The sequence below is a fragment of the Mesoplodon bidens genome, assembly GCF_964165515.1.
Source record: "Mesoplodon bidens genome assembly, chromosome: 15".
Classification (NCBI taxonomy): Eukaryota; Metazoa; Chordata; class Mammalia; order Artiodactyla; family Ziphiidae; genus Mesoplodon; species Mesoplodon bidens.
Genome location: NC_138171.1, coordinates 85,486,050 through 85,512,931, shown reverse-complemented (window position 1 = coordinate 85,512,931; position 26,882 = coordinate 85,486,050). Strand labels below are relative to the sequence as shown.

Here is a 26,882-nt window from a genome sequence, read left to right as displayed (position 1 = left end):
CTATTAAACACTGCTTGTAACATAGTCAATAATTTCTTCTGAATCACAAATCTGTTGATAATAGAGATCTTTTATGGACTGTTCCAAATTTATATGCGTTCAGACAAAAATATAGTATATGTGCCGTATCAGTGTGTGTATACATATATCTGTAGCTAATCATAATATGGAAATTTTAAAAAACTTTCAAATGGTACTGATTTAAAAATTGGCCACATATACCCACATTCTAAAGGCTGGGTTTTTTTTCCTGTGATCTCATTTTTTAAATGTTGTAAACCAGTAGCACAAAGACTGGAACAAAACCTACCTGCCCCCAATTAAGTCAGTAGTATGGGGTTTGGAGAACCCTCTAAAACTGAATCAGGGGTTAAATATTTCTCCCAAAAGATCTTTTAGGGAGCATTCACCCCAGAAACAAAGAAAAGGAGAAACTGAGCAGGACAGCAGCAGGTGCCTGGGTAGAACCAGCTGGAGAGATCTGGGAGCCGGGGGATGTCTGAAATCATTTTATTATCATTTCTGGGAAAATGCTTCATGTGGCATGAGGATGCTTTTCCACAATTTATTTCAATATTAAAATTGGTTGCAAACATTTCATTGTATTGTTGCAGCGACACAAAGACCATGAAGTTCTGCTGATTCACGCACTTCATGGGTACTTTGGAGGCACGTGGCTTTGCCTTATGCTCCACTTTACCACCTAGTCTGCACTCATCAGCATTACTGCTCGCCTCTGGTCTTCCTGCTTAATTATAGCAACACTGGTGACTTTGCAATAAAATATAGTTATTTCCATCTTTGACCTCCTGCTCCCTCAAAAAAGAATTTTCTGAAACTTAAAAGGTCTGATTTTTCTTTGCAGATATGGGAAATTTCATGGATACAGATCAGAGAAAAATGGTCTCTCAAGGACATGCAGCCATACTCAACTTACTGCCCATCACCAGCTGCCCCAGCCCTCAAGTGACCTGGTTCAGAGAAGGGCACAAGATTATTCCAAGCAACAGAATGTAAGTCGTTCCAAACTTTAAAGTTTAAAATACATCTCATGACACTTGTTGGTACCATTTACATATTAAGTGTACCAATTAAACTTTGAAAAGACTAACCTGGTCTAGTAGACCTACCTCAGTCCTTAATAAACAGCTATTTTAAGGCTGGCTTGGAAATTTTTAAGCAGTTTAAGAAAATTGTCATGTAATATTAGTCTTTAATATGCCGCATAGCCTAACTAAAGCACCTTTACATACTCTTTATGGTATTTTTTTTTTCCTTTTGGAATGCACTTTTTGAGATGTCATTTTCATCCTGAGCTGTGTTTAGCTCCAAGTACTAATTTAATGAGCGCTCGTATTTACCGATAGAGCTGTGGGGTTTTCTCCCTCTTTTACTGAGCCATGTTTGATGCTACTTTCTCTGATGATAAAATAGTAATTGCTGCTTATTTCTCTTTGTCCTTTTATCCTACTATGACAGTTTTATTTCCTTTTGTCTAATTAGTGGTTCACCCATCTATTGCAGAGTAGTTGCTTTGTGATTAGTTAAGCATTATTTCAAGGTGTTCTTGCCTATTTCACATTTAAGATATTTATCTAATGCCAAACAGTTTCTGCATTTGGAGCTTTAAGTGATTAAAAAGAACATTTGGTATATATTTTATAAGTGGGCATTTTGCAATGTAATTTAAAGATAACATACTGAATATAAAGGCTTTGAGGATGGACATTTCTGAAAGAACTGTGAAATGCTATAAGCTTGGGCTAAACGTCAAATATTTATGCCATCAGTTGGTTGCACTCAGACAAAAAAAAAATTGTGAGAAGAAAATGCGCTCTTTTTCCCCCAGAAGGGATATGTGAAGGCAATTTGCTGAACAGTTTTCAAATGTGCTTTCTCCCCATCTGAGCATCCATGCAGTCCCTTCTCTAAGTCCAGTATCCCTGCTCGTCCACTTGGGCATCAGAACTCTGCTTGAGCCTACACAATTCTTAAGCTTATTTAGCAAATGTTTCTATTTTGGTTATTGGAAACAGGAAAAATATTGAAATACGTAAAATCTATATTTTAAGATTCTAGTAAAAATATAAATTACCTTGGAAAGATGGGATAACTTCTATCCTTTTTCTTTATTTTATTAAAAGTTGCTTATGTATCCACCTTTATATTCATTCCAACTATAACAAATGCCTCTGGAGATGGGGTGAAGCAAAGACAAGGATCAATTTCTCATTCTCTTAGAAGACTGTTAGGCTGGAAAAAAAAAGGCCGCTGAGAGAGATTCTTGTGAAATATTCTGGAAGGTCCTAGTGTTGAACACAGTGTGGCTGGGCAAAGGTGGGATGAGTGCTGGGGAAGAGCTGGTACAGGGAGGGGTGCGTAGGTTGGATTAGGCTTCCTCTCAAACACTGGAGCTTCTAACTAATGTCAACGGTGGAAGGATTATTTTAACTCCGTAGCAAACAACTACAGAGGAATTCATTTGTTAACCTATGGTCTAGCTATGTTCGTGAGACAACATTTACTCAAGAAGTATAAAAGGATACAGAATGAAATAACTCTTAATTTTATAAGCTTGTTTTTTTTTAACTTGCAAGTTCTTGCTAAAGACTGTTTAATTCCTGGTGAGCTAATAAGGCAAAGACGCTAGTAGGGCTTTAACTTAGTGTCATAGCAAACAAATGGTCTGCTTACAACCATGAAGCTATTGATGAATCTCCAATCTCAGTGGAATAATATGCCTGTATAGCTTTTTTTAAGAGATGAGATGAGGCTGATTATGGATATTTACACTTCTCAAGGCCCTTTAGTTTCATATTTTCCACCTTATCACCACCCCTGTATTTATTTAAGTACCCGCTGTGCAAGATACCATAAATCAGCAGTTGCACGGTTTTCTCCACAAGTTTATGCATCATTCAAAGATGTATTACTTTACACATCTAATAACATTCAGCTTGGACATCAGATGGAAGGGCACATATACATTGCCTCTGCCCAGACGGTTGGCAGACAGAACTCAGATGGCATTAGATCTGTTCTGTGCCACCAGGTATCATTTCAAAATGGAACGTCTGGCTCAAAGTGTTTCACACCTGTCGAAACAGGTCAAGCCTCTCCTCCTGCTTTTAGCCTGGTTATCTGAGGTCAGCTCCCTAACACAGGGGAGAGATGTACCTTTGTCATGGGGAGGGAGAACCTCATCTTGCCACCCCACCCCTGTATTTTTTAATATTATCTCATGACCTTAAAACTGTGAGCTTTAGGCTTTTTTTTTTTCATTTTCAAGGGAAACAGTAAGTTTAATGTTCCTCAACTTGAAAAATTAGTTGAATAGTCTATTAAATTTTAACAGCAGCTATTATTTATTGAGTACTACTTTAAACATATCTTCTGTAATCCTCACATTTGCCTTCTGAGGCAGGTATAATTAGCTATCAGAACCGAAGATTGGAGATGTTAAATGACCCACCCAAGGGCACACAGCTGACAAATGGCAGAGCTGGGACTCAAACCCAGGTCTGTCTGGCTCTAAATCTCATGTTCTCTTCTGCATCAGGCTAATTCTTCTTTTCACTTTATTTTGCTGAACCTTCTTCGTGCTTTTGATTTATTTTCTTCTTACACTGATCTCAACTTTTTTTCTCTTTTTTTAGAACACCAGGTTTCGATTTGAAATGCTGTAGGTTAACCTAGGTTTGCCGTGAGCCACAGACTCGCACAAATGCACACACCCTCCTCAACAGTGAGCATCCCTGCCTGTGCATTGTTTATCCTTTCTGTGTTAGGTCTGTTGGTCCCTATCTTCAGAAATTTTTGACAAAGAGAAGGCAAATGTGGCCTTCCAATTAAGGCATAGACTTTATTAAATTCGGAGGTCTAGTGGGAGATGGAGACAGAAATTATCTCCATATAGGGATCATCGGGTACCTTAGCGCGGGGTGGACGGCAACAGGAGACATAGGGGTGGTGACCAGGTGCAGAATCCGGCACCGTGTCAGGGGCAGAGCCTCCTTGTCCTTCGGCTACATATTGTTGAATGAAGAATAGACTGTGTAGGAAAAATAGCGGAAATTCATCATCATTTCCAGAAGAGTAGTGGGACCTGGTGGTGGTACCTGAGCTGCTTCACATTCATATGAGAAAGGCTGAATGAAAAACTAACAAAGTTCTGACTGCAATTTGGGCATTGTTTTTCGTTCATTCCCCAAGTCCTTGTGCAGGGCATACTCTGAATAGATAGCAGTAAACAAAAGGAAGATCCTGTCCTCAGGGAGCCTGCACCCAACTGGAAGGAGACAGATGCCAACCGGATGAGTGTATGATATGCCAGCTGATGATACGTAGTGAGGAGGAAACAGAGCAGGATGACAGAGCAGGGGTGCAGGATGGGTGGTGGACATTGTAGACATGAAATCAGAGAACGCCTCTCGGGTACTAAACTGTGAGCAGAGCCCTGAGTGAATCCAGGGAGTGAGGCATGGGGGTGTATTGGTGAGAAGAGCACGTGTGAAAGCTCTGAGGGAGGACCGTGCCGGGGTGTTTGAGCAGCAGCAGGGAGGCCAGTGGGGCTGGTGTGGGGCCAGGGAGAGGGCTGGAGATGAGGTGATCAGGGCCCTGGGGCCAGATTCCAGGACCAGATTACTTAGCCATAGTGAGGAGTTGGGCGTTTGCTCTGAGGATCTGAGCAGAGGAGTGATGCAGTCTCTCTTAGGGTTCTTCTATTAAGATTTATGTTGAGAACAGGGACTTCCCTGGTGGCGCAGTGGTTGAGAGTCCGCCTGCCAATGCAAGGGACACAGGTCCGATCCCTGGTCTGGGAAGATCCCACATGCCACGGAGCAGCTGAGCCCGTGCGCCACAACTACTGAGCCCACGAGCCACAACTACTGGAACCCACATACCTAGATCCCACGCTCCGCCACAAGAGAAGCCACCACAATGAGAAGCCCACACACCACAACAAAGAGTAGCCCCCGCTCGCTGCAACTAGAGAAAGCCCGCATGCAGCAACAGACGCAACACAGCCAGAAATAAATAAATAAATTTATTTTTTTAAAAAAAGAGAGAATTGTGTTAAGAACAGGCTGTAGGGTGACAGAATCAGAAGCCAGGAGGCCTGTGAGGGGTTTCTGCAGTAATTCAGGTGGCTCGGATCAGGGTGGTGAGAAGTGTCAGATGCTGATACAGTTTGAAAGTAGAAACAATGGGATTTCCCATTGGACTGGATGTGGGGTATGAGAGGAGAGAAGCCACGGGTAACTCTTAAGAATTTTGGCCTCAGCAACTGGTAGGAAGGAATTACCATTTTCTGAAATGGGGAGATGATTTGGGGTGAAACAGTGCTGTGTCTGTGTGTGGGGGTTGGTGGTGGTGTCTGAAATTCGTGTCGGACATGTTAAGTGTCCTGTGCTAGTAGGTGGCCGGGGGGTCCAGTCGTTAGATAGTTGTATATATCAGACTCAAGGTGAGCAAAGAGATCTTGGTTAAACTTGGGGGTTGTTGCTGTGTTGAGATTTATAGGTCTTTAAAGCTGTGTATGGACTACATGAGCCAGTTAGTGAAGCCCAAAGAGTTCCATCGTTTCACTTAAGATGCCCTTAGCTGCAAGTTACAGAGGATGGCTCTGGCTAAGCAAAAAGAAAATATGTTGGAGTATTTAGAGAACTACAGAACCAAAACACCAGAAGGAGAGGACAGGGTGGTAACCAGGGCTGCTCCCGAGGCCCAAGGAGCAGGGAGCAAGGCGGCACTTTCATGGCCTCCCAAGGATATCCAGGTCCTAATGCCTGGAACAGTTGAATTTGTTAGGTAACATGGCAAAGCAGGTGAAGGTAGCAGACTCCATAGGGAACTAATAAGTTGGGGAGGTGGGACAAAGGCCAGGTGGGACAGTCTCAGGCCAGGAGCAGTTAAGCTGAGGGTCTATACCCATGACCTGCACATGCCAGGCTCGGCAGCTCTTTCTCTCAACATCTCACCTTGAGTCTTTAGCTAGTGAGAGTCATGAACCTCGTACTGTAAGTGTAGGTCCTGTCTCCGCAAGTGGTTTTCACCTTCCCTGGGTATTGACCATCTAAAACGTCTTTGTTTTTATAACTCTGTCTGGCCTGCTGTTATGCAGAGCAGAAATGCAATATTGGAAAGTCTGAATCAATGAATGAAGAAATGTGAAGAAAAATCATGTAAACATCCTCACCAAAAAAGGGAAAAAAATGGCACAACAAACCTCAGGAGAAAATGGTGCTGATGAAGGAGAAATGTATCTTGGGAAAGCAAACAGTATTTTGAAAGAATTGGGAATAAGTTATACTCAGAATTATGAATTGGTAATTATAGGGTTTTTTTATCTGAGAAGATGAAAAAAGTGCATGTTTATTTTTCTGATTTACTGAATCCGAACAGTTAGTTTGCTGTCTTTGGGTATCAAAGATGATTATAGCCTTGTCTTACAAATACAGTCTAATTTGATAATAAAATTGTTCTGTGTTATTTCAGTTTAGATATATGTTCTTTGTTTCCTTATATTTCTCAAAATATGAAATGTGAATGTTGATGTCATGCGGTATTTCTCTGACCCTCCGGGAGGTAATTTATGTCGGCAGTTATCAGATTAGGACGCAGAAACTTGTCCTGTGCAATTCCATTCTTTTGCTTAATTGCAGGTTCTTGTGCTCAAACTGCATCCTGTAGCCTACCTGACAGGAATGTTTAAGCACAAGTGTACTGGCATGTGTTTTCCTAGGAATGCGTGGTTTATAGATTAAATATTTCAAACCTCCAGTCAGCTTTGTGAGACGACTTGCCAGGAATGATCTGAATTGTGAAGTATGGGCAGCAAACAGCATCCCAGGTGACTTAGAAACGGTCTGACTCATGATTGTCCATGCTTAAATACTTGAACATCCATTAACCTATTACCATTTCAATTGCTGCAAGAAAGATTTGTTTAAATTAGCACTTGTATTGGAAGTCACACAACTTAATGCTTGAATGAAGTAGATCTGGTTGTAATAACATTTTTACAGTTAACTGGGTTTTCAAAATAATATGCTTTTAAAATTTTTATATTATGTTTTGTAGGCATTTTGTGAATGTTTATAGAGTATGTCTATACATGTGAATTGAGCCATATTTGGTATAAGTAAAAAAGACTAGGAGATAACGGGCTCCAGACCTGCTTCCACCATTAATTCTGACCTTGGGAAACTTACTTACTCTCCTTTGCCTCCATTTTCTCATGTCAAAAATGAGGAAGGTGACATGAAAGACCTCGGAGGTCCTTTCTGGTGTTCACACCAGCGGTGCTCATGGGAGGAGGGTGCTCAGGGCCAGGCCTGCCTCTCCCTCCCCCTCTTTCCTCCTCCCTGCACTCAGTAGATACTTACTGAGCACTTGTTTTGTGCCAGGCACTGTTGTAGCTGCTCGGGACAGGAAGGGGCATGAGGACATTGAAGCGTCAGCCTTCACTGAGTTATGGTCCATTGTGGAAACAGGTTAATAACCAGGGTTCTTTGGGGGATGATGAAATCTATGAGGGAAATGGAGGGCGGGAGAGGAGAGAACTGAACGGGAGGGGAGGGAGGTGTCAAGGATGCCTCTCTATGCAGGTGACATTTTAAGGTGACACTTTATTGAGTTGTCATTTACATACAACACAGTGTACAGATTTTAAACACACAGTTTGATGAATTTTAACAAATGTGCACACAGGTGTAATCACCATCCTAAGCAAGTTCCCGAGGGCAGTTCTTACCCCTGGTCCCTGCCCCCGCCCCACCTGCTCATCTCATTCTATTACCATAGGTTAGTTTGCTTATGCTAGAATTGCTTATAAATAGAATCATGGCATATGAACTCTTTTGTTTCTGCCTTCTTTCATTCGACATAATTTCTGTGATATTCTCGAGGTGGTATTAATAATGATTATTACTAAATATTTTTTGAGTACCAGGCACTGTTTTAAGTGTTTTCTCTATAATGATTCATTGACTCCTCACAGCAGCCCATGGCTTGTACTGTTATTATCGTCACTTTGCTGAAAGGAGCAACAACAGAGGGAGGCCAGCAGCTGGTTAGTGTTAGAGCCTTTGATTCTTGACCCCACACTTTCTTTGCCTCTGTGCTGCACTGCTCTCTCGGGCTCACGTCTGAAAGATCTAGCCATGCACACATCTAGAGGACGAATATTCTGAACACTGGGGCCACATACATGCAAATGCAAATACAAAGCCTGTTGTATTTGCTAAACTGTTGTCTGGCGCTTAGGGCCTCGTGAACAGCGGGCAAAGAGAGTGGAAAGAGATCCTGGAGGTGCCAGAATCTGGAAAGAAATCTGAGTTTTATTCCATATACAGTGGGACGTCTTTGGAAGAGTTGTGGTTTTATTTTTTGGAACATTTTTTGAAATTGTGCTAAAATATGTGTAACATGAAATTTACCATCTTCACTATTTTTCACTGTAAATTCAGTGGCATTAAATATGTTCACGTTGTTGCACAGCCGTCACCACCACCAGTCTTTGGAGCTCTTTCATCTTGAGAAACTGCAGCTCTGTCCCCATTAAAGGATAACTCTCCACTCCCCACTCCCCCCGCTCTTGGCACTCACCCTTCTACTTTCTGTCTCTCTGAATTTGACTCCAGTGGGTCCCTCATGTAAGTGAAATCATACAGTATTTGTTGTTTCCTCATTTTTAATTAAACTTATTTTGAGCTAATTGTAGATTCACATACAGTTGTTAAGAAGTAATACAGGGAGGGCTTCCCTGGTGGCGCAGTGGTTGAGAGTCCGCTTGCCGATGCAGGGGATGCGGGTTCGTGCCCCGGTCCGGGAAGATCCCACATGCCGCAGAGCAGCTGGGCCCGTGAGCCATGGCCGCTGAGCCTGCGCGTCCGGAGGCTGTACTCCTCGACGGGAGAGGCCACAACAGTGAGAGGCTGGTGTACCACAAAAAAAAAAAAAAAAGAATACAGGGAGATCCCATATGCCCTTTAAACAGTTCCCCTACCTGGTGAGGTCTTGTAGAGCTGTAGTATAGCATCACAGTCAGGTGAGAACTCGTAGAGCTGTGGTGCAGCATCGCAGCCAGGTGAGACCTCGTAGAGCTGTGGTAGAGCGTCACAGCCAGGTGAGACCTCGTAGAGCTGTGGTACAGCATCACAGCCAGGTGAGACGTTACAGAGCTGTGGTGCAGCACCATAGCCAGGATATTGATGTTGATACACTCAAAACACAGAACAGTCCCATCACCACAGGACCCTTCACGTTGCCTGTTTATACCAGCAGCTACTTTCCCCCAGCCTTTGTCCCCACCCTAAATCCTAGCAATCATGAATCTGTTCTCCATTTCTATAATTTTATCATTTAGAGAATGTTTTATAAATGGAATTGTGCAGTCTGTAACCTTTTAGGATTGGCGTTTTTCATTCAGCATAATTCTCTGTTTAGTTCAGGTTACTGCATGTGTGAGTGCTGGGTTCCTTTTTATTGTGTAGTTTTCCATGGTGTGGACATACCACAGCTTGTGTAACCCTTCACCAGGTGAAGGACATTTGGGCTGTGTACAGTTTTTCACCCTTAGGAATAAAGCTGCTGTAAATATTCTTGTACATGTTTTGTGTGAACATGTCTTCATTTCTCTGGGATAAATGCCCAGAAGTGCAGTGACTGGTTATATGGTATTTGCATGTTTAGTTTTTTTAAGAAAATGCCAAACTATTTCCAGAGTTACTGTACCATTTTATAATCCCACCAATGATGTACAAATGATCCAGTTTCTTTGCTTCCTCACTAGCATTCAATGTTGTCACTATTTTTTTTATTTTAGCCATCTCGATGGATATTTAATTACAACTCATTGTGTTTTTAATTTGCATTTCCCTAATGGCTAATGATGTCAAACATCTTTTAATGTGCTGATTTTAAAAAGAACCAAGGGCTTCCCTGATGGCACAGTGGTTGAGAATCTGCCTGCTAATGCAGGGGACACGGGTTCAGACTGAGAATTTACATTTCTGAGAACTTGCTGGAAGATCTACTAAGAATGGGCTTGAGGAAAAGGAATATTGAACCTAGGAGGAAATAGAATGTTAGAAATGTTGGTCTTCATTTTATTATTTTTTTCTAGTTAGGAAATGTTTGGTGATTGCAATTTTAATACATTTAAATAACAGAGAAGAAAGTAAAGACAGCAAGATGAGAACTCTGGGAATTTTTATCGAGAACGGCTGCAGAGAAATGGTGCGGATCCGTGAGGTCAGGGGGTTGGGTTTTTTCCTTAACGTGGGAAATAACAGAGAATACTCATATGCTAATGGAAATTCTCTCCTACAGAAGGAGAGTGTGAGGATGCAGTAGAGTGTGAGTGAGGGGCAGAGCCCTGGAGAAGGTAGAGGCTGGGTGGCACGGGCACCCGCGTCACCAGCACGTGCACGAGGGCCCCAGTGTGGTGTGGTGCACAGGATTCACCACTCTGTATGACAGCCCATCAAGGGACAGCCTTTGATAGAGTCAAGGGCAGCTTCCACTACAGGACAGGGCCTGATATGGGTTTGGACGTGTGTTGTCTGGCAGACATGCTTGTGGAAAACTGAGGGTTTTCTTGTGGATTTTTATTTCCTCTGTGAATATTGGGATGAGGTTATAAGTTTAGAGTGAAGTGTGACACAAGAAGAGAGGTGAAGGTATTCAGTAATTATCTGGAGAGTCAAAAGCAAATTGAGCAACACGCTAGACTTAGGGGACCATTTGAGTACAGTGGCACCTTTGCGGTCTGTGATCATGGATTGTCGCAGTAAAGTTGTAGAGAAGGCAGCTCTACAAAGAAGGATGAAGTGCAGCCTGTCATGTGGGACCAAGAAACAAGCACGTGGAGGGTTTGCAAATGGGAGGTGGCTCTTGGTTGTCTGGGAGTCGTGTAAGGGAGGAGGTGATGGGTGGTCCAATTCAGCAGAGTCAGGAGACTGCAGCCTGTGAAGTGGAAGGATACCTGAGTGGGGGACTGAGCGGAAGTGGGTGCTCTGGGCACCTCAGAGCCTCCTATCCTCACCGTGACCTCTCCAGCCAGTCCCTTCCATTGGAAGGGATCAGGTGATGCAGTCCAGGAGGGTGGTCAAGTTAAATTCTCAGGGGGTAGACTTTGGCCCTTGGTGAGTCAGGATGGGTGTATGCAGGTGAGGGGTGCGGACCAGCAGATAGACTTCTCCCAGTTGGACTCCTGAGGGACACAGCTTCATGCAGCTTCTTGGAAGTCCTCCTGAGGGTCAAGCACAGCTACACAGCTGGAGTCAGTGGGATCAAGCCCTCCTTGGTCTGTGCTCTCTCCTCCTGTCCCTCCTTCCTGCTTACCTGTGATGACGCACACATCAGGAAGGGCTCTGTTCCCCAGAAGAACTGGGCTTAGACATGGGGCATTTGAGGGCTAGACTTCAGAATGGAATTTCTGTAGGGGCTGGCAAGGTTTAGGGGGTGACCGTGAGCACGGGGCTGAGACGATGTGGAGGAAATGTGAGAGTGGACGGAGACGTGGATGCTGAGCCGTGCAGGGTGACGGCAGGAGAAGGAGCTGGGGGCAATGGAAAGCCAGGAGCCTCCTTCCTCAGTCAGTGGGCGGAGGAAGGGGACACCTCGGGAATAAACAGTGCTGTAGCTGGGTCACCTGGGCTTCAGAGGAGCTGGGGTTTGCAAGGAGGAAGAGAAGACATGGTTAGCGCCTGCTGGTGGCACGGAGGGGGCTTGCTCTGGGTAGACCAGCACAACGAAGACCTCCCTGGACTGCTCCTCTGGGTGTTTGGCTCCAACATCTGCAGCTTGGAATCCTACCACTGTAGACTTGAGTGTCTGTGTCCCCTCAAATTCCTGTGTTGAAACCTGATCCTCACTGTGGTGGTGTTAGGATGTGGGTCCTTTGGGAGGTGCTTAGGTCGTGACGGTGGAGCCCCACACTGGGATGAGAGACCCCAGAGAGCTCGCCCCGTCCACCACGCGAGGACACAGCAAGAAGGCGGCCGTCTGTGAACCGGGAAGTGGGTTCTCACCAGCCCCTTGATCTTGGACTTCCCAGCCTCTAGAACTGTGAGAAATAATGTTTTTGCTTATGAATGACTTAATCTGTGGTATTTTGTTATAGTGGCCTGAATGGACTAAGACGCCCACCCAGGGGCATCTCTCTGTCCTGGGGGCAGGTCACGTAACCTCACAGCGCCTCTGCTTCCTTTAGGAGCGGGAGAATGGTCTCTTCCTCCTGGAGTTGTCAGGAGATTTAACCAGAGATAATGGAGTGCGAAGTAATTTACCACCTCATGTTCAAGGATGCGAAGACAGTACATGCTACATGTCACCCGCATGACACTGCCTGTAGTGATCATGTCCTGATGCTCGCTTCAGAAAGTCCTGTATAGACGTGGCTGAGCGCATGGCTGTACCTGGAGGTGTCTTCCGGGAGTTAGAGCCAGCTGGGAAGGAGGGACCCAGGGGAAGAGAACGTGCTGGAGCCCTGGGGCACAGCACCTCTGCCTTAGCTCCTGTACATGCTCCATGGGCTCTCCCAAGTGCTGATTTCTAAAGCCTAGAAAGTTCTTTTTGTTGTGGTCGTTCTAACCACACCAGGAGGAGTCCCATCCTCTGAGCTGATATTATCCTGGAGACTAGTATTAATGTCCACAGAAGCAGGTGAAAGGTTGGAGGCACTGCGTCTCTTTGTTGAATGGCATACAGAGTGCTGACCCAGGCTCCAGCTCATTGTGCTTTATCCTGGAGCCTCACCCTGCATAGTGAGAGGAGGGCTAAGGTCGTTGTGAGAATTTCACATTTTCTTTCAGGTTGTTAGTCATTGTGACACTGTTGTATGAAGGGTTACCTTATAAACAGTAGGAGACCAGGTTATAGGCTACACCTGGCAGCAGCCGGGTATTTAAGTGTGAGGCCTGCATCATGATGCAATGCAGATGGACGTAATGAAGGTCACTGGGCATGTGCAGGCAGCTGACCCTGCACCTGCTGCTTTGGGAGTCAGGGTCCGTCACAACCAGAGGACCATTCCCGTGCACAGGGAATAGCCTGAGGGATGGGCGAGGGCATCTTACAATTACTTGGTTCCGTTTGAGTTGGCAATGTGGTGTTTAACTCTAATGACAAGAGTTTAATATTCTACGTACCGATTTTTCATTTGAAAATAAAATACCACTTCATTTTACATGAGCAGATCTAGTGACAATAATGAATTTCTTTACAAATATTAGCCTATTATACATCTTAGGTCAGTTGCACATAATTGCATCTCACCAACTCTACATAATACTTTATTTAAAACTAGGATAATGAAAATAGTTTCTTTTTAATAAACTTATTTATTTTATTTATTTATTTTTGGCTGCGTTGGGTCCCTGCTGCTGTGCGCGGGCTTTCTCTAGTTGTGGTGAGTGGGGGCCACTCTTGGCTGCAGCGCGCAGGCTTCCCACTGCGGTGGCCTCTCGTTGTGGAGCACAGGCTCCACGTGTGCGGGCTTCAGTAGTTGTGACTAGCAGGCTCCAGAGCGCAGGCTTAGTAGCTGCGGCACATGGGCCCAGCTGCTCCGTGGCACGTGGGATCCTCCCCGACCAGGGCTGGAACCCGCACTGGCAGGCGGACTCTCAACCACTGTGCCACCAGGGAAGCCTGAAAATACAGTTTTAATGAACAGTAAATGCTGAAGTTGCCAAGCCTAGAATGTGTTAGTTCGAATCATACCTCACTCTTTTTTAGCTCTTACATCTGTATCTACATTATGTTTTGAAATGGCAACAATCATGAGCAAGAGGCATTTTTTTTTGAATTTTATTTTTTTTATACAGCAGGTTCTTATTAGTTATCTATTTTATACATATCAGTGTATATATGTCAACCCCAATCTCCCAGTTCATCCCACCCCCCCACCCCACCACTTTCCCCCCTTGGTGTCCAAACATTTGTTCTCTCCATCTGTGTCTCTATTTCTGCCTTGCAAACTGGTTCGTCTGTACCATTTTTCTAGATTCCACATATATGCGTTAATATATGATATGTGTTTTTCTCTTTCTGACTTACTTCACTCTGTATGACAGTCTCTAGATCCATCCACGTCTCTACAAATGACCCAATTTCATTCACTTTTATGGCTGAGTAATATTCCATTGTATATATGTACCGCATCTTCTTTATCCATTTGTCTGTCGATGGGCATTAAGGTTGCTTCCATGACCTGGCTACTGTAAATAGTGCTGCAATGAACATTGGGGTGCATGTGTCTTTTTGAATTAAGGTTTCCTCTGGGTATATGCCCAGTAGTGGGATTGCTGGGTCATTTGGTAATTCTATTTTTAGTTTTTTAAGGAACCTCCATAATGTTCTCCATAGTGGCTGAATCAGTTTACATTCGCACCAACACTGCAAGAGGGTTCCCTTTTCTCCACACCCTCTCCAGCATTTGTTGTTTGTAGATTTTCTGAGGATGCCCATTCTAACTGGTGTGAGGTGATACTTCACTGTAGGTTTTTTTTTTTTTTATCAATTATTTATTTATTTTTGACTGTATTGGGTCTTCGTCGCTGTGCGTGGGCTTTTCTCTAGTTGTGGAGAGTGGGGTCTACTCTTTGTTGTGGTGAGCGGTCTTCTCATTGCAGTGGCTTCTCTTGTGAAGCACGGGCTTTAGGCACGTGGGCTCCAGTAGTTGTGGCTCGCAGGCTCTAGAGAGCAGGCTCAGTTAGTTGTGGCACATGTGCTTAGTTGCTCCGCGGCATGTGGAATCTTCCCAGACCAGGGCTTGGACCGGTGTCCCCTGCATTGGCAGGCGGATTCTTAACCACTGTACCACCAGGGAAGTCCCTCACTGTAGTTTTGATTTGCATTTCTCAATAATTAGTGATGTTGAGCAGCTTTTCATGTGCTTCTTGGCCATCTGTATGTCTTCTTTGGAGAAATGTCTATTTAGGTCTTCTGCCCAGTTTTTGATTGGATTTTTTTTTTAATATTGAGCTGCATGAGCTGTTTATATATTTTGGAGATTAATCTTTTGTCCGTTGATTCATTTGCAAATATTTTCTCCCATTCTGAGGGTTATCTTTTCATCTTGTTTGTAGTTTCCTTTGCTGTGCAAAAGCTTTGAAGTTTCATTAGGTCCCATTTGTTTATTTTTGTTTTTATTTCTGTTACTCTAAGAGGTAGGTCTAAAAAGATCTTGCTGTGATTTATGTCAAAGAGTGTTCTTCCTATGTTTTCCTCTAAGAGTTTTATAGTGTGCAGGAGGCATTTTAAAATATGTTTATTAGTGTGTACTACTAAATAATATGCTTCCTTATGGCTGTCATATATCTGTCTATCCCCCTTGCATATATAGTTGGTTGTTTACTACTAATTATAATCTGTAGAAGCAGATTGAGGTTTTCTTTGTCTTTTTTTCTCCCAGTTTTATTGAGATATAATTGACATATAACACTATCATTTTAAGATGCGCAACATCATGATTTGATATATATACATATATATATACTACAAGAAGTTTAGCGAATATTCCTCACAACACAGTTAAAGTGTTTTTCTTGTGATGAGAACTTTTAGGATCTGTCTTAACAACTTTCAAATATACAATATAGTACTGTTGACTGTAGTCCCCATGCTGTACATCACACGCTTGGGACTTATTTGTCTTATAACTGGAAGTTCATACCTTTGGACCACCTTCACCCCTTGCCTGCCACCGCCCCACTCTGGTAACCAACGGAATGCTAGCAAACAGAATCTAACCATACCTTTGCCCATTTTGTATTGGATTATTTCTTTGTTTTTGAAGGCCCAGAAACTTAGCACAGTGCTTGGCCATACTTACTTAATGTTTATTGGATGAATGGATAAGTATTTCTTGGATGAATAAATAAATAGTAGTACTTGGCTAATTCTGGGGAGATGGTGTGGGACTGAAGGTCTCAGTCCCAGCTTTGTCCCTTAGTAGCTGTGTGACCCTGGGCAAGTCTTTTTTGACTATTGCCAACAAAGATGATGTAATGGGATATCTCAAACGGAAATAAGGGTACCTACCCCACCACACTCTTGGAATTATTATGGGGAGCATTTATTTGATGGATAGAATTACAGATGTGAAGACACTTTCTAACCTGTAAAGTACATGTAATGTAGTGGTGTTATTATCATCCCCTCTTCTGCTCGTTATCCTAAGTATATAAATGAACATGCATTAGTATTCAAAGGCAACTAACTAATCACCTCATTGGAACTATGGATTTTTTAGTTTTTTTTTTAAATATAAATTTATTTATTTATTTATGTATTTTTGGCTGCGTTGGGTCTTCCTTGCTATGTGCAGGCTTTCTCTAGTTGTGGTGAGCGGGGGCTACTCTTCATTGTGGTGCGCGGGCTTCTCATTGCAGTGGCTTCTCTTGTTGTGGAGCATGGGCTCTAGGCGCACAGTCTTCAGTAGCTGTGGCACGCCGGCTTCAGTAGTTGTGGCTCGCGGGCTCTAGAGCACAGGCTCAGTAGTTGTGGCACACGGGCTTAATTGCTCCACGGCATGTGGGATCTTCCTGGACCAGGGCTCGAACCCGTGTCCCCTGCATTGGCAGGAGGATTCTTAACCACTGCGCTACCAGCAGTGACTTTTCAGTCCTTGGTTAGCGGTACCTGCAGTACTAGAATACAAGGAGATGTGCCCCTCCCGTCTCCCCTTCCGTCCTTCCTCAGTTAAAATGTCCTTGGGAAATTGAAGCCAGTCTTAATGTTGGCTGGGTAATTAGGGAGGCATTTCTACCTGTGCATCTAATGTATAGTTTATTACACAGTCAAATATAAGTGACTTTTATTAGCTTCTCTTTTAGATTAGGAATATCAGTGTTACTCTTCCTAAATACAGGTCATTTATTCATTCACTTATCTGTCCACTGAACAAGTACCGAATTGCACTGGTGTCATCCATGGAAGCTACTCCTGAAGCACCAAATTCCCTGTGAAGGAAATATGCTCTGGGCTCTGGCCAAGGGGTACCGCCGGAGTGAGTCAAGAAGACTTTGTAACACTGTCCCATTCGTAACCTAGAAGCAGGGCCTGGCCTGTAAGGGCAGCTTGTGGTGATGCTCCAGGATGTGCGTCGCCTGCACACCCATGGAGAGCCAGCCATCACGGTGTGACTCACCTTTCACTTGCACCTGGGGACTCTGTGTCCCGGCAAGCCTGCTCCCATCTGGTTTTATCCCTGGGTCTTCAGGCAGAAATATTGCATACCACTGTGAAGTTCTCCCGCACAAAGAAGGAGGGGAAAGGAACCCCAGGAAGGAAGGGATGTTCTTAGAGCTCAGAGGAAGTCGCAGGACGTGTGTCCCACTCCAGGGCCTTCGTGCACCTCAGGCCTGGGGCCGTAAGGAGCTGAGAACTGGAGAGATCAAGGCAGTGGGGGCAAGGAGAGGGTCAGAGGTCACATAGATGGGCAGTAGCCCACTGGTACCGTTGGCAGCCTGTGTCCACTGGGTGCCCTCTTTGTGGGAGGAGAGGCAGCATTGCCGGAGATCCTGTGTATGGAAGTGGTCGAGGAGCATAAGTAGAAGCAGGGGCGGTCCTGTGGGGGTGTGAGGTGTGTGAGGGGCAGGATGGGCTTTGGAAAGCACTCTGGGTTTAAGCAAGAAGAGCTGACTTTGAGAACCAGCTGTACTCTTTGATCATTTTCTGATCCTGGGCAGGCCTAACTTAACGTTTGGGGGACTCAGCTTTTTCACACATAGAATGGGGTAAAGCCAATCCTGTGAATGTCTGACGTGAAAACGTTTTGCACCCCCATTTGTTGGCTGGGGTTCTGCCGGGAAGTGGAGGGAGCTGGCTGTCCTTGGGGATGCAGGTCTGCGGGGCAGGGTAGGTGAAGTACAGCCAGTGCGGATGCTGCAGAGGGTCCTGCGTAGCTCTTTTCTTTCTGCAAGACTGCTCTAAATCTTCATGGCATCCAGTAAAGAAAGCAGAGGAAGTCTTATCACACCAATTTTGTGGATGACTGCATGGGGGAAGAAAGTGGCTACGTGATTTAAGGTCAAATCTACTTTAGTGATGGAGCCAAGGATAGAGTTGAGCACCTGACTGATGCCTTTCTGGTTATTTTCGTGAATGTTGATAGCAGAGTTGATCTCAGCTTGTCCAGAAGGGCAGGGGTTTGCAAAGGGGCCCGCAGTTGGCATTTGCCACCCGTTCTTTGACTCCACGATGCCACATGTAGCCAGGTGTCCTAGGGCAAGTCTCTGACTTCTTTGAGGCTCCCTTTGTTCTTCTGGAAAATACAAGTGATGATATAGCAGCCTGCCCACCTCACAGGACTTTTATTTTTGTGTGTGATATTCAAATATGGTAACAGATATGATAGCCTTTTGTGAATTACAAAGTGTCATGTCTGTGTAATGTGGAATCATTTTCTTATGAGGGCTCATTCTTCGCTGTCATCAGATCTGACCAAAGCCTAGTTAGATCTAATTGCTGGAGTATTTGCATCCAGATGACAGTCCCTAAAGTCAAGGTCATCATTCATCCATTCAGTCTGTCCACCAGTCAGCACTGTGCTAGGATCTGGGGATAAAAAGATCAGTACGATGATTCTGGCTCAAAAGGGCTCACACTCTAGTGAATGGATTGTAGCATTTGATTGTAGTTCATCCTGTATAGTCTTTAAAAAAAAAAAAAGCTGTATTGAGATGTAATTCACTTATCATTAATTCTTTTTAAAGAATATCTTTCGAGACTTCCCTGGCGGTCCAGTGGTTAAAACTCCACGCCTCCCTTTCAGGGGGTGTGGGTTCGATCCCTGGTCAGGGAACTAAGATTCTGTGTGCTGCGCAGCGCGGCCAAAAGGTAAAAATTAGAAAAAAGTTGTTTTAAAAGAAAGAATATATCTTCTGAACTGTATAATCAGTGGTCTTTAGGGTATAGTCGACCCTCCGGACACCTGCTTCCTCTGTATCCATAGTCAACTGACCACGGACTCCGTGTAGTACTGTAGTGTTTACTATTGAATAATATCCACGTATAGGTGGACCTGCACAATTCAGACCTGTGTTGTTCAAGGGTCAACTGTATTCACAGAGTTGGGCAATCATCACCACTGACAGAATATTTCTATCACCCTGAAAGAAAGCCCCATACCCAGTAGCTGTCGCACACCGTCCCCCGTCCCCCCAGACCCTGGCAGCCACTCATCTACTTTCTGTCTCTATGCATTTGTCTGTTCTGGACGTTTCATATAAAAGGAATCATATACTCTGTGGCTTGTTGACACCTGACACCATGTATAGTCTTTACTCAGTTGTTTCTTTTCTTTTTTTTCCCCTTTTTTCTTTTTTGATGTTTCACTGATAATCATTAAATATTTCATTGAATCTTCTTTTTTACTTTCACTGATCATCATTAAATGTTTCTTTTTTTTTTACAATTTTATTGGAATATAATTGCTTCACAATGGTGTGTTAGTTTCTGCTTTATAACAAAGTGAATCAGTTATACATATACATATGTTCCCATATCCTTTCCCTCTTGCATCTCCCTCCCTCCCACCCCTCCAGGCGGTCACAAAGCACCGATCTGATCTCCCTGTGCTATGCGGCTGCTTCCCACTAGCTATCTATTTTACGTTTGGTAGTGTATGTATGTCCACGCATTGGATCTTTTTTTTTTCCGTAGCTTTCTTGAGCTAAGTTCTATGTGGGTAAAGAAAAGACATTTCTTCATTTCTTTAAGAAATATTTACCAGATGCTTCCTTTGTGTCAGACACTCTAGCAGGTTATGATGCCACCTGGGTCCCTATTTTCACAGAATTTACAGTCTGATAAGGGTAAACAGATGCAAAATGGGCAAACGAACAAACACATCAAGAGAATCAACCCTATCCAAGGATATAACATTGAGACGAAAATTTGAAGAGAGAGAAGGAGCCAGTGACATGAAGAAATGGGGCTGGATGTTCTGGGTGCAGCATTGGCAAAGAAGCTGAAGTGAGAAAGAGCGTGGTGGTCTAAGATCTGAAAGGAATCCATCCGCGTGGTGACAGTGGGTGGAATACCCCAGATGACATCAGGGCCCCAGTCATGTGGCTATGGAAAAGGGTTTGGGTTTTATTCTAAGTGCAGTGGAGGGACATGGAGGGTGTCATGATCTGATTTGCTTTAAGAAAAATCTGTCTGCTTTGTGAAGACTTGATGGTAACAGTGGAAATGGAATCCTTAGGAAGTTTTTGCAAACATCTTATTTTGCAAATGAGGTACTGGTAGCTTGGATTAAGACAGGGCAGAGGAAATGGAGAAAGTGGACAAATTAGAGCTATCAGTCAAAAGTATAATCAACAGTTATATTCAACAGTGTGAATAAGTCATAACAGAATAAGGATTAAAAAAGTAGAATCAATAGGGCTTACAGATGAATTGGGTATGCAGTGGAGTCAGGCTTTTTGTTTCTGATTTGAGCCTTGGGTATATATTTACTGAAATAATGACAACTGGATAAGAATGCTTTTGGGTCATGATAAGTTTGAGAGAGATGCTTATGAAGAATCAGCATAGAAAGATCAACTTTTAGATCAACAATTGGATGTACACAAGTGTGGAGCTCAAAGGAAAGATCTAAGCTTGAGATACAAAATTGGGCATCGTCAGCATACAGGTGGTATTTAAAACCATGAAAAGGGTGAGCTCTTCTGGGGAGAGAGACACTAGACGGGAAAGAAGAGAAGCCAGCTCTGAGAACATTATTTCTCAACATTTAGAGAAATGAAATGCCTACAGAAAGAGAGCAGGAGGGGAAGAGGCAACCAGCAGTGTCTGATGTCATGGAATCACCAAGAAAAGAACAGTTTACCTGAATCCAGCCCACACATAGTCTGAGTCAAGAGAACTTGAATTCCAGGACAAACAAAATAAGGAGTGGGAGAGGAGGAGGGGAAGAGGAGATCACAGGAGAAGTTCTAGCAAAGCAGAGGAGGAGAAAAGGCAGTGTGCGGCAGAAAAGGGAATAGCAGAGAAAGAGGGAAAAGCCTATCATTTTATAGCTTTCATCACCTTTCGGGTAAAACCCGCACACAATGGACTCAGTTCTGCAGCCTGGTTGGGAAGAGGTCCAGTTTTCCTCTCTGCCGTAGCCATAAATTAGAAGGCCCTCTGGAAAAAATGTGTTGTGGACAGATTAGAAAGTTTGGGATCAAAACAACCATAACAGCCTAGTTGATGCTTCACCCAGGATGATTTTTCTTGGTGTTTTAGTGCTCGGTCTTATCATCGCTGACGGAATTGTACTGTTTTGCCTTGGAAGGTTGTAAATGGGGAGTAATCCTTAGAACTGATTTATCTTTGAAAGCATGAATCTCCTTCAGTCTAGACGTGCCCGTTCATTATTAGGCAAGATAAAGTATTATATCCAGGAGATAAATTATGTCCTTTGGTTATATGTACAATGTGTATACTTTATTTTCGTAGTCAGAGTCTATAGTTTAATGCATGAAACAATTTTGTGTATTACCTATGCTGCGTACTCTTGGGTATTTAGAAATTGCCTATGTGAAGTCTACCCATTTTAACACATGCCTTTCATTCAGTAAAGTCATTGGGAAATCATTATTGCCTACTCTGAGGGTCTAGATCACTATTTACCAGTGCTCCGTGGAGCTTAGTATTCTTTCTGAAACCTGTGTCACGCCAAGTACTTTACACAACTAAGTTACTATCAGTAGTCTTATTAACTTTTTCTTATTTTAAAACTAGATATATATGGAGAAATCATAGTCTGTTTTGAAGCTGTTGTGTATGGGTTAATATTATTGAATTAAATTTTAGTTAAATTTAAGAATTTGGTCTGTGGAAATGGATGTAAAACAGTACTTGTGTTAATTAAAGTTGTAGAGGAAGGAGGAATTGGCAACCTGCCGATGGCTTATCTCTGGTCTTTAGTTGTGAGTGGAGCGTCTAGCTGTTTAGTGCCTGGCTTTCATCTCACACACTCTATATGAATTTAAATAAATTGTAAATGCCCCAGATAAGTTTTAGTCATTTCTTTGATCTAATGATGAAGTAAGGAATTGTGGCAATGATGGAAAATTTGAAAAGCATCTAATGATTAAAAATTTTAAAAAATACTGCTTCTAAATATTTAGTGGAAAATGTCCTTAGCATTTTCTGTTATCTTCCTATTCTTCTTACCATGGTTAGGAAGGATAATAGCTACAGCTTGAAAAGAAGCAACACAAAATGGTGGCTAAGAATATGAACTCTGAAATCACATGGCCTGAGTTCAAACCCTGCTTCTGCCATTTAATGGTATGTGACCTTGGGCGCATACTCAGCTTCTCTGTGACTCAGTTTCCTCTTCTGTGTGGCTGGAATAACAACAACCCCTGCCTCACAGGACTGTGCAGGCACCTGTCCATTTAGAGGGCTTGGACCAGCTCCTGGATCATGTAAGAGCATCATAACTGTTAGTGGTTCTTATTTCTCTCATTATTATTACTTAGTTGAGGGTTTCAAATAGAGGAGGAGGCAATGGTTGTGTTATTCTCTTGGTGTTAATTCCCTTCAAGTAAATCCTGCAAAGCAAAATTGCATTTTGTATTTCTGATTACTTTCATCCCATCTAGAGGTGTGAAAATCATTTCCTTAATCCTTCATGTGAACAAATGTCCAAGTTCTCAATAGCAATAGGTAAGATGGAACTGATGAAGCAGTAGTGAGGTAGATCCTGTGGGGTTAGCTGTAACGAAGTAGTGCAGGTTTTAGGGGTGTGATCCGATGTATCACAGTATCTCCACGAAGATATCCTCTTCGGTTACAGGAAATAGCCCCGGAACGTTTCGCAGGGTGAGACTTGGAGCAAGGGACACATCTCTTCCTAGTCCCCTTGCCATGCCTTGCAGCTTAGACCTGAAAGGAGCAAAGCCGTCACTGCAGACAGCTCTCTAAGACTCCATTTGTCCTTAGAAAGACCCTATTTTAGCATGGCAGTGGTGCTGCCAGGAGGTACACATCTCCCGGGCCCTGAGAACAGGGGTGCTGATGTGGACGCTTGAGGTCAGGAGCCTGCAGGCTCAGGGTCGGGGCTGGCACATTCGTGGAGAGACAGCAGAGAGGCAGCCAATGTTTAGGGTCTTGTGTCTTCCAGGTGTGTCTCACAGGTGTAAAGGAATACATGCCTGCGTCCACACACACATGCATTCTCACACACGCATATCTAGAGAGACATGCATGTCTAAAATAAATATATAACATGTATAAACATATCTGTGCATGGTGGTCGAGATATACATATGTGTATAACATACACCTTATATATAACAGACAGCTAGTACTATGCATATTTGATTTCATTTTGGACTTTGAAGGAATGCATAATTAGATTATTTTAAGTTAGTATTAATTAATATACTCAGACTAAATGTAGTTGAGTCAAATGTTTCCATATTTTTAAATCTATTACAGTGGTAAAAAGATTTGACTTGTCCATATTTGAACTGAGTAAGACTGTGATACTGACATTTAGAGTAAGATTTGTAATGATAGAAAAACATCCTAGAGCAGAGAAATGAACATCCATGTTTCTGTCCTCGAATGGGGTGATTTTAGGGGGATTATACGTGCATTATAACTTTCATTATACAAAATGAAAGTTTATTTCCTGCATAGTATTTTTTTCTCTTTTGAGTGTTTAAATAAAACATTTAGGGAAGTTGAATTTACGCTTGTAACATCTCTACTTGATTTGGGGCTTGTTCTCATGGTTTCGTTTGTTTATTTTCTGTGATGTTCTCTTCTTAGAGGTTTATGCTGGAATTGAGGGATTTATACAACAAAACACTGGGTAAGTTGAGAAAATAAACATATTCTTGAGACCACATGTCTGGCGGAAGGGTGTGTGTGTGACATGTAGGGTAACCAGCTCATGCTGGTTTGCCCAGGTCTGTTCTGGTTTTAGCACCGAGAGTCCACAGGTCCCCGGGCAAACTAAGATGGTTGGCCACCCGACCTGTTGTTTGTGGCTACTGTGGTTATAAAATTTGCCATATTATAATTATGTGCTTTCCCTACTAGTGCCAAAGGCTCCACATCTATAAAGAAGCATGGACAGTAGAAAAAGAAATCTAACGCTAGCTAACTATCCTGTAAATGCTAAGCAAGGCTTATTTTCCTGAACGGAACTTGCTTTGAAATATGCTTTGAAAATAAATTAAAGATCATTGTCACCATGGGAAGAAGTTGATATGCTTCCACAGTATGCTAGGCATTGTCAATTTGAGAAAAATGAACCATAATATACTCCCTGACCCCAGCATCTCATTTTGGTCTCACAGAATGACTAAATGACTACTCATACCTTTCTGCAAGCATTTTGGTTTACTTCCCCCTTTAACAACATCAGTGCTTACAGAAGCGTACCTGTCAAAATTAGCTTAGTGAGCATTTCCCAGTTTCCACAGGGAGACATTTTTCCTTCTTCTTGGTGGAATGCTTGTCAAAAACACACGTGCCTTGAAGGGGATGTAAACTGCAAGGCGAGTAGGAGGGGTGCCAGCCAACTGCGTCACTGGGATGCCCTGAGTCATGGCAGTTGTTATAATGAGAAATGCCAGGCTGTTAACTGCTCCCACAACTCAGGGCAACTCCAGCTAAAATGCAGTCGTGTTGTGAGAAAGTGTAATGAGAAAATCTAATATGTGTACTCTTTTCTCCTAGGCACATTTCATTCTGGTCATCTTAACGCCTTTGCTGTTGTGCTCATAAATTTGAAAATTAGAAATAGTATAATCTAACTTCTGGTGTGCTTAAATCTCTTTCTAGGGAAACTTCCTTTTTTTTTTTTTTTTTTTTTTGCTCTCTTGAGGAAGTAGATGAAGTCTGCAAGAGTTCTAACAACTTGGCATCTTGCTCATGGCTCTCAGACAAAGGAACACTGCCTCCAAGAAATACAAAGTGTTACCTTCGTATCTTCATGTTTGAAAAATAGCAGTGATTTTCAAGGGCAGTTTATCATTTTCAGGAACAATAGATATGAGCCATATCAACAGTGGAATGATTAAGACCTTTGTAACTTTGAGTAGATTCTTCTGACTAACTTGGAGATCTTTGAATTTACATGAAAATAGAGAAGTAAATTAATGATATACATCTCTGAGAAAGAATGGACTTTTCTCTCTGATGGCTGTTGTTCTTCTCAAGCCTGTGAGAGCTTGTGGTTGGGCCCTTCCTCTGTGCACTAGATTCCAGGTATGAGTTCTCTATAGTTTCCCAACACGAGCCTGTGTGCATGGACACCCTTTCCGTGCATCCACAACAGGCTCCAGCGTCTCTTCCTCCTTATAATGATACCTCGACCCCCTTTTCACCACACTTTATGACTGATGGATGGCCTGACCTTTGGGAATGCTTGAGCAATTTCTGCAAAGCTCTCTTTACCATGAGGGATAACTCACCTGAATTTGAACGTCAACTAAAACAGTGAATAATTCTGCTTTTATTTCTGTTCCAATCCCTGCTACCTTAAATCAAGCTAGGCTGAAATTCTTTGAGGACAGGGACTGATTTTTCTTCACCTTTGCACCTCTTGCATGCAGCACAGTTCACCACACATACTCGAGAAATATTTGTTGGTTGAATGAATGAATGGAGCTTGTCTTGTGGTTGGAATCCCAGAGTTAACAAATTGTCCTTCTCCCTCCCTTGACATAATGCAGCAGCAAAAGGCAGCAGGAAGTAGTGTTTGAGGTTGTCCCAGGATGTGCAGTGTGGCCCATGGAGAAGTGGCCCTTCCCTGACGCTCACACCTCAGCAGTCTGCAGTCTGTTTAGTGCACCCCAGAGTCAGAGAGAAAAGTGGTAAACGGTTTATTAACATTTGAAATATTGAGTATTATTTGTGTTGTTTTTATCCTCCCTCTATTAACAGGCTTGGGATTGATTTTTAGTGATAAAGGCAGTTTCTCAGTTGGTTTCATTAATGAAAGGGCAGAGGAAGTTAGAACACTCTGTGCCGTCTCCCGGGATTCCTCACTCACCTCTCCCTTCGAATCCAAGGTGTCAAAAAGTTCTCCTCCTCCATGGCCCCTGCCTTCCTTCAGGCCATCGGACTGTGCTGCTTAGGTCCCTGCACCAACTCTGACCCATGTCCAGGTCTCCAGCTTTGTCCTCCCCAGCTCAGTCTCTACCCTGGAGGGTGGACACCCTCTGCAGGTCACACACTGCCCCTGCCCCCCACTCCCCGCTTGAGTGGTTTCCCACAGTCTTCAGGATGACGTCTGAGCCGGGGTCCTCCTGGCAGGCGCTGCCTGCCTCGACCTCCTCCTGCCTCTCCCTTTCCCTCAACAAGATGCCACCTGGAAAGCTTGCCCCACCTGCGCTGGGCCCTCTTCGTCACAGGACCCTTGCACATGCTATCCCACTGCTTAGAATGCCCTTCCCCTGACTGGCTTTTGCTTTGGGCTTTAGATTTCATCTTTCTCTGAGAACACCTCCCCAGCCACTTTCCTCAGCCCAGCTGCCCACTGAGACCAGGTGCAGTGAGGTCTGTGTGGTCCCGTGTCTCCTATGTTTACTTCGTGGTCGGTCCTGTCAGCTCTAAGCTGTGATGGCCTGTTTGTTGGTTTCTCTCTGCACTGTGAGTGCCTTGAGGATGGACACCATGTATCAGTCACTTGTGTATCCCTGGCCCTAAAGCAGCACCTGGTGCATAGCAAGCAGTTGGATTTGTTTGAGTGAATTGGTTGATTTATGACTAATATTAATTTTCTTTTCATACTTATCTGTCTGTTAAAGTATATTTGTGGAGATAAAAAGATCAAAGAGTGACAGTGTAGTTTAACAATGTCAGTGGGAAGGAAAGTTGGCTTATTCTTTCCTGTCTCAGGTCTTGTAGGATGA

General features: G+C 43.4%; 1 protein-coding gene across 1 annotated transcript in view; it reads left to right on the top strand.

The window, feature by feature from the left end:
• SDK1 (sidekick cell adhesion molecule 1) overlaps window positions 1–26,882 on the top strand; it is a gene marked incomplete at its 5' end in the record, with an annotated part of 840,176 nt that overhangs the window by 303,014 nt on the left and 510,280 nt on the right. Inside the window, one exon of the mRNA XM_081255449.1 lies at window positions 866–1,013. Within this exon, the coding sequence (XP_081111575.1) occupies window positions 866–1,013 (148 nt within the window). The remainder of the gene's footprint in view (window positions 1–865; window positions 1,014–26,882) is intronic.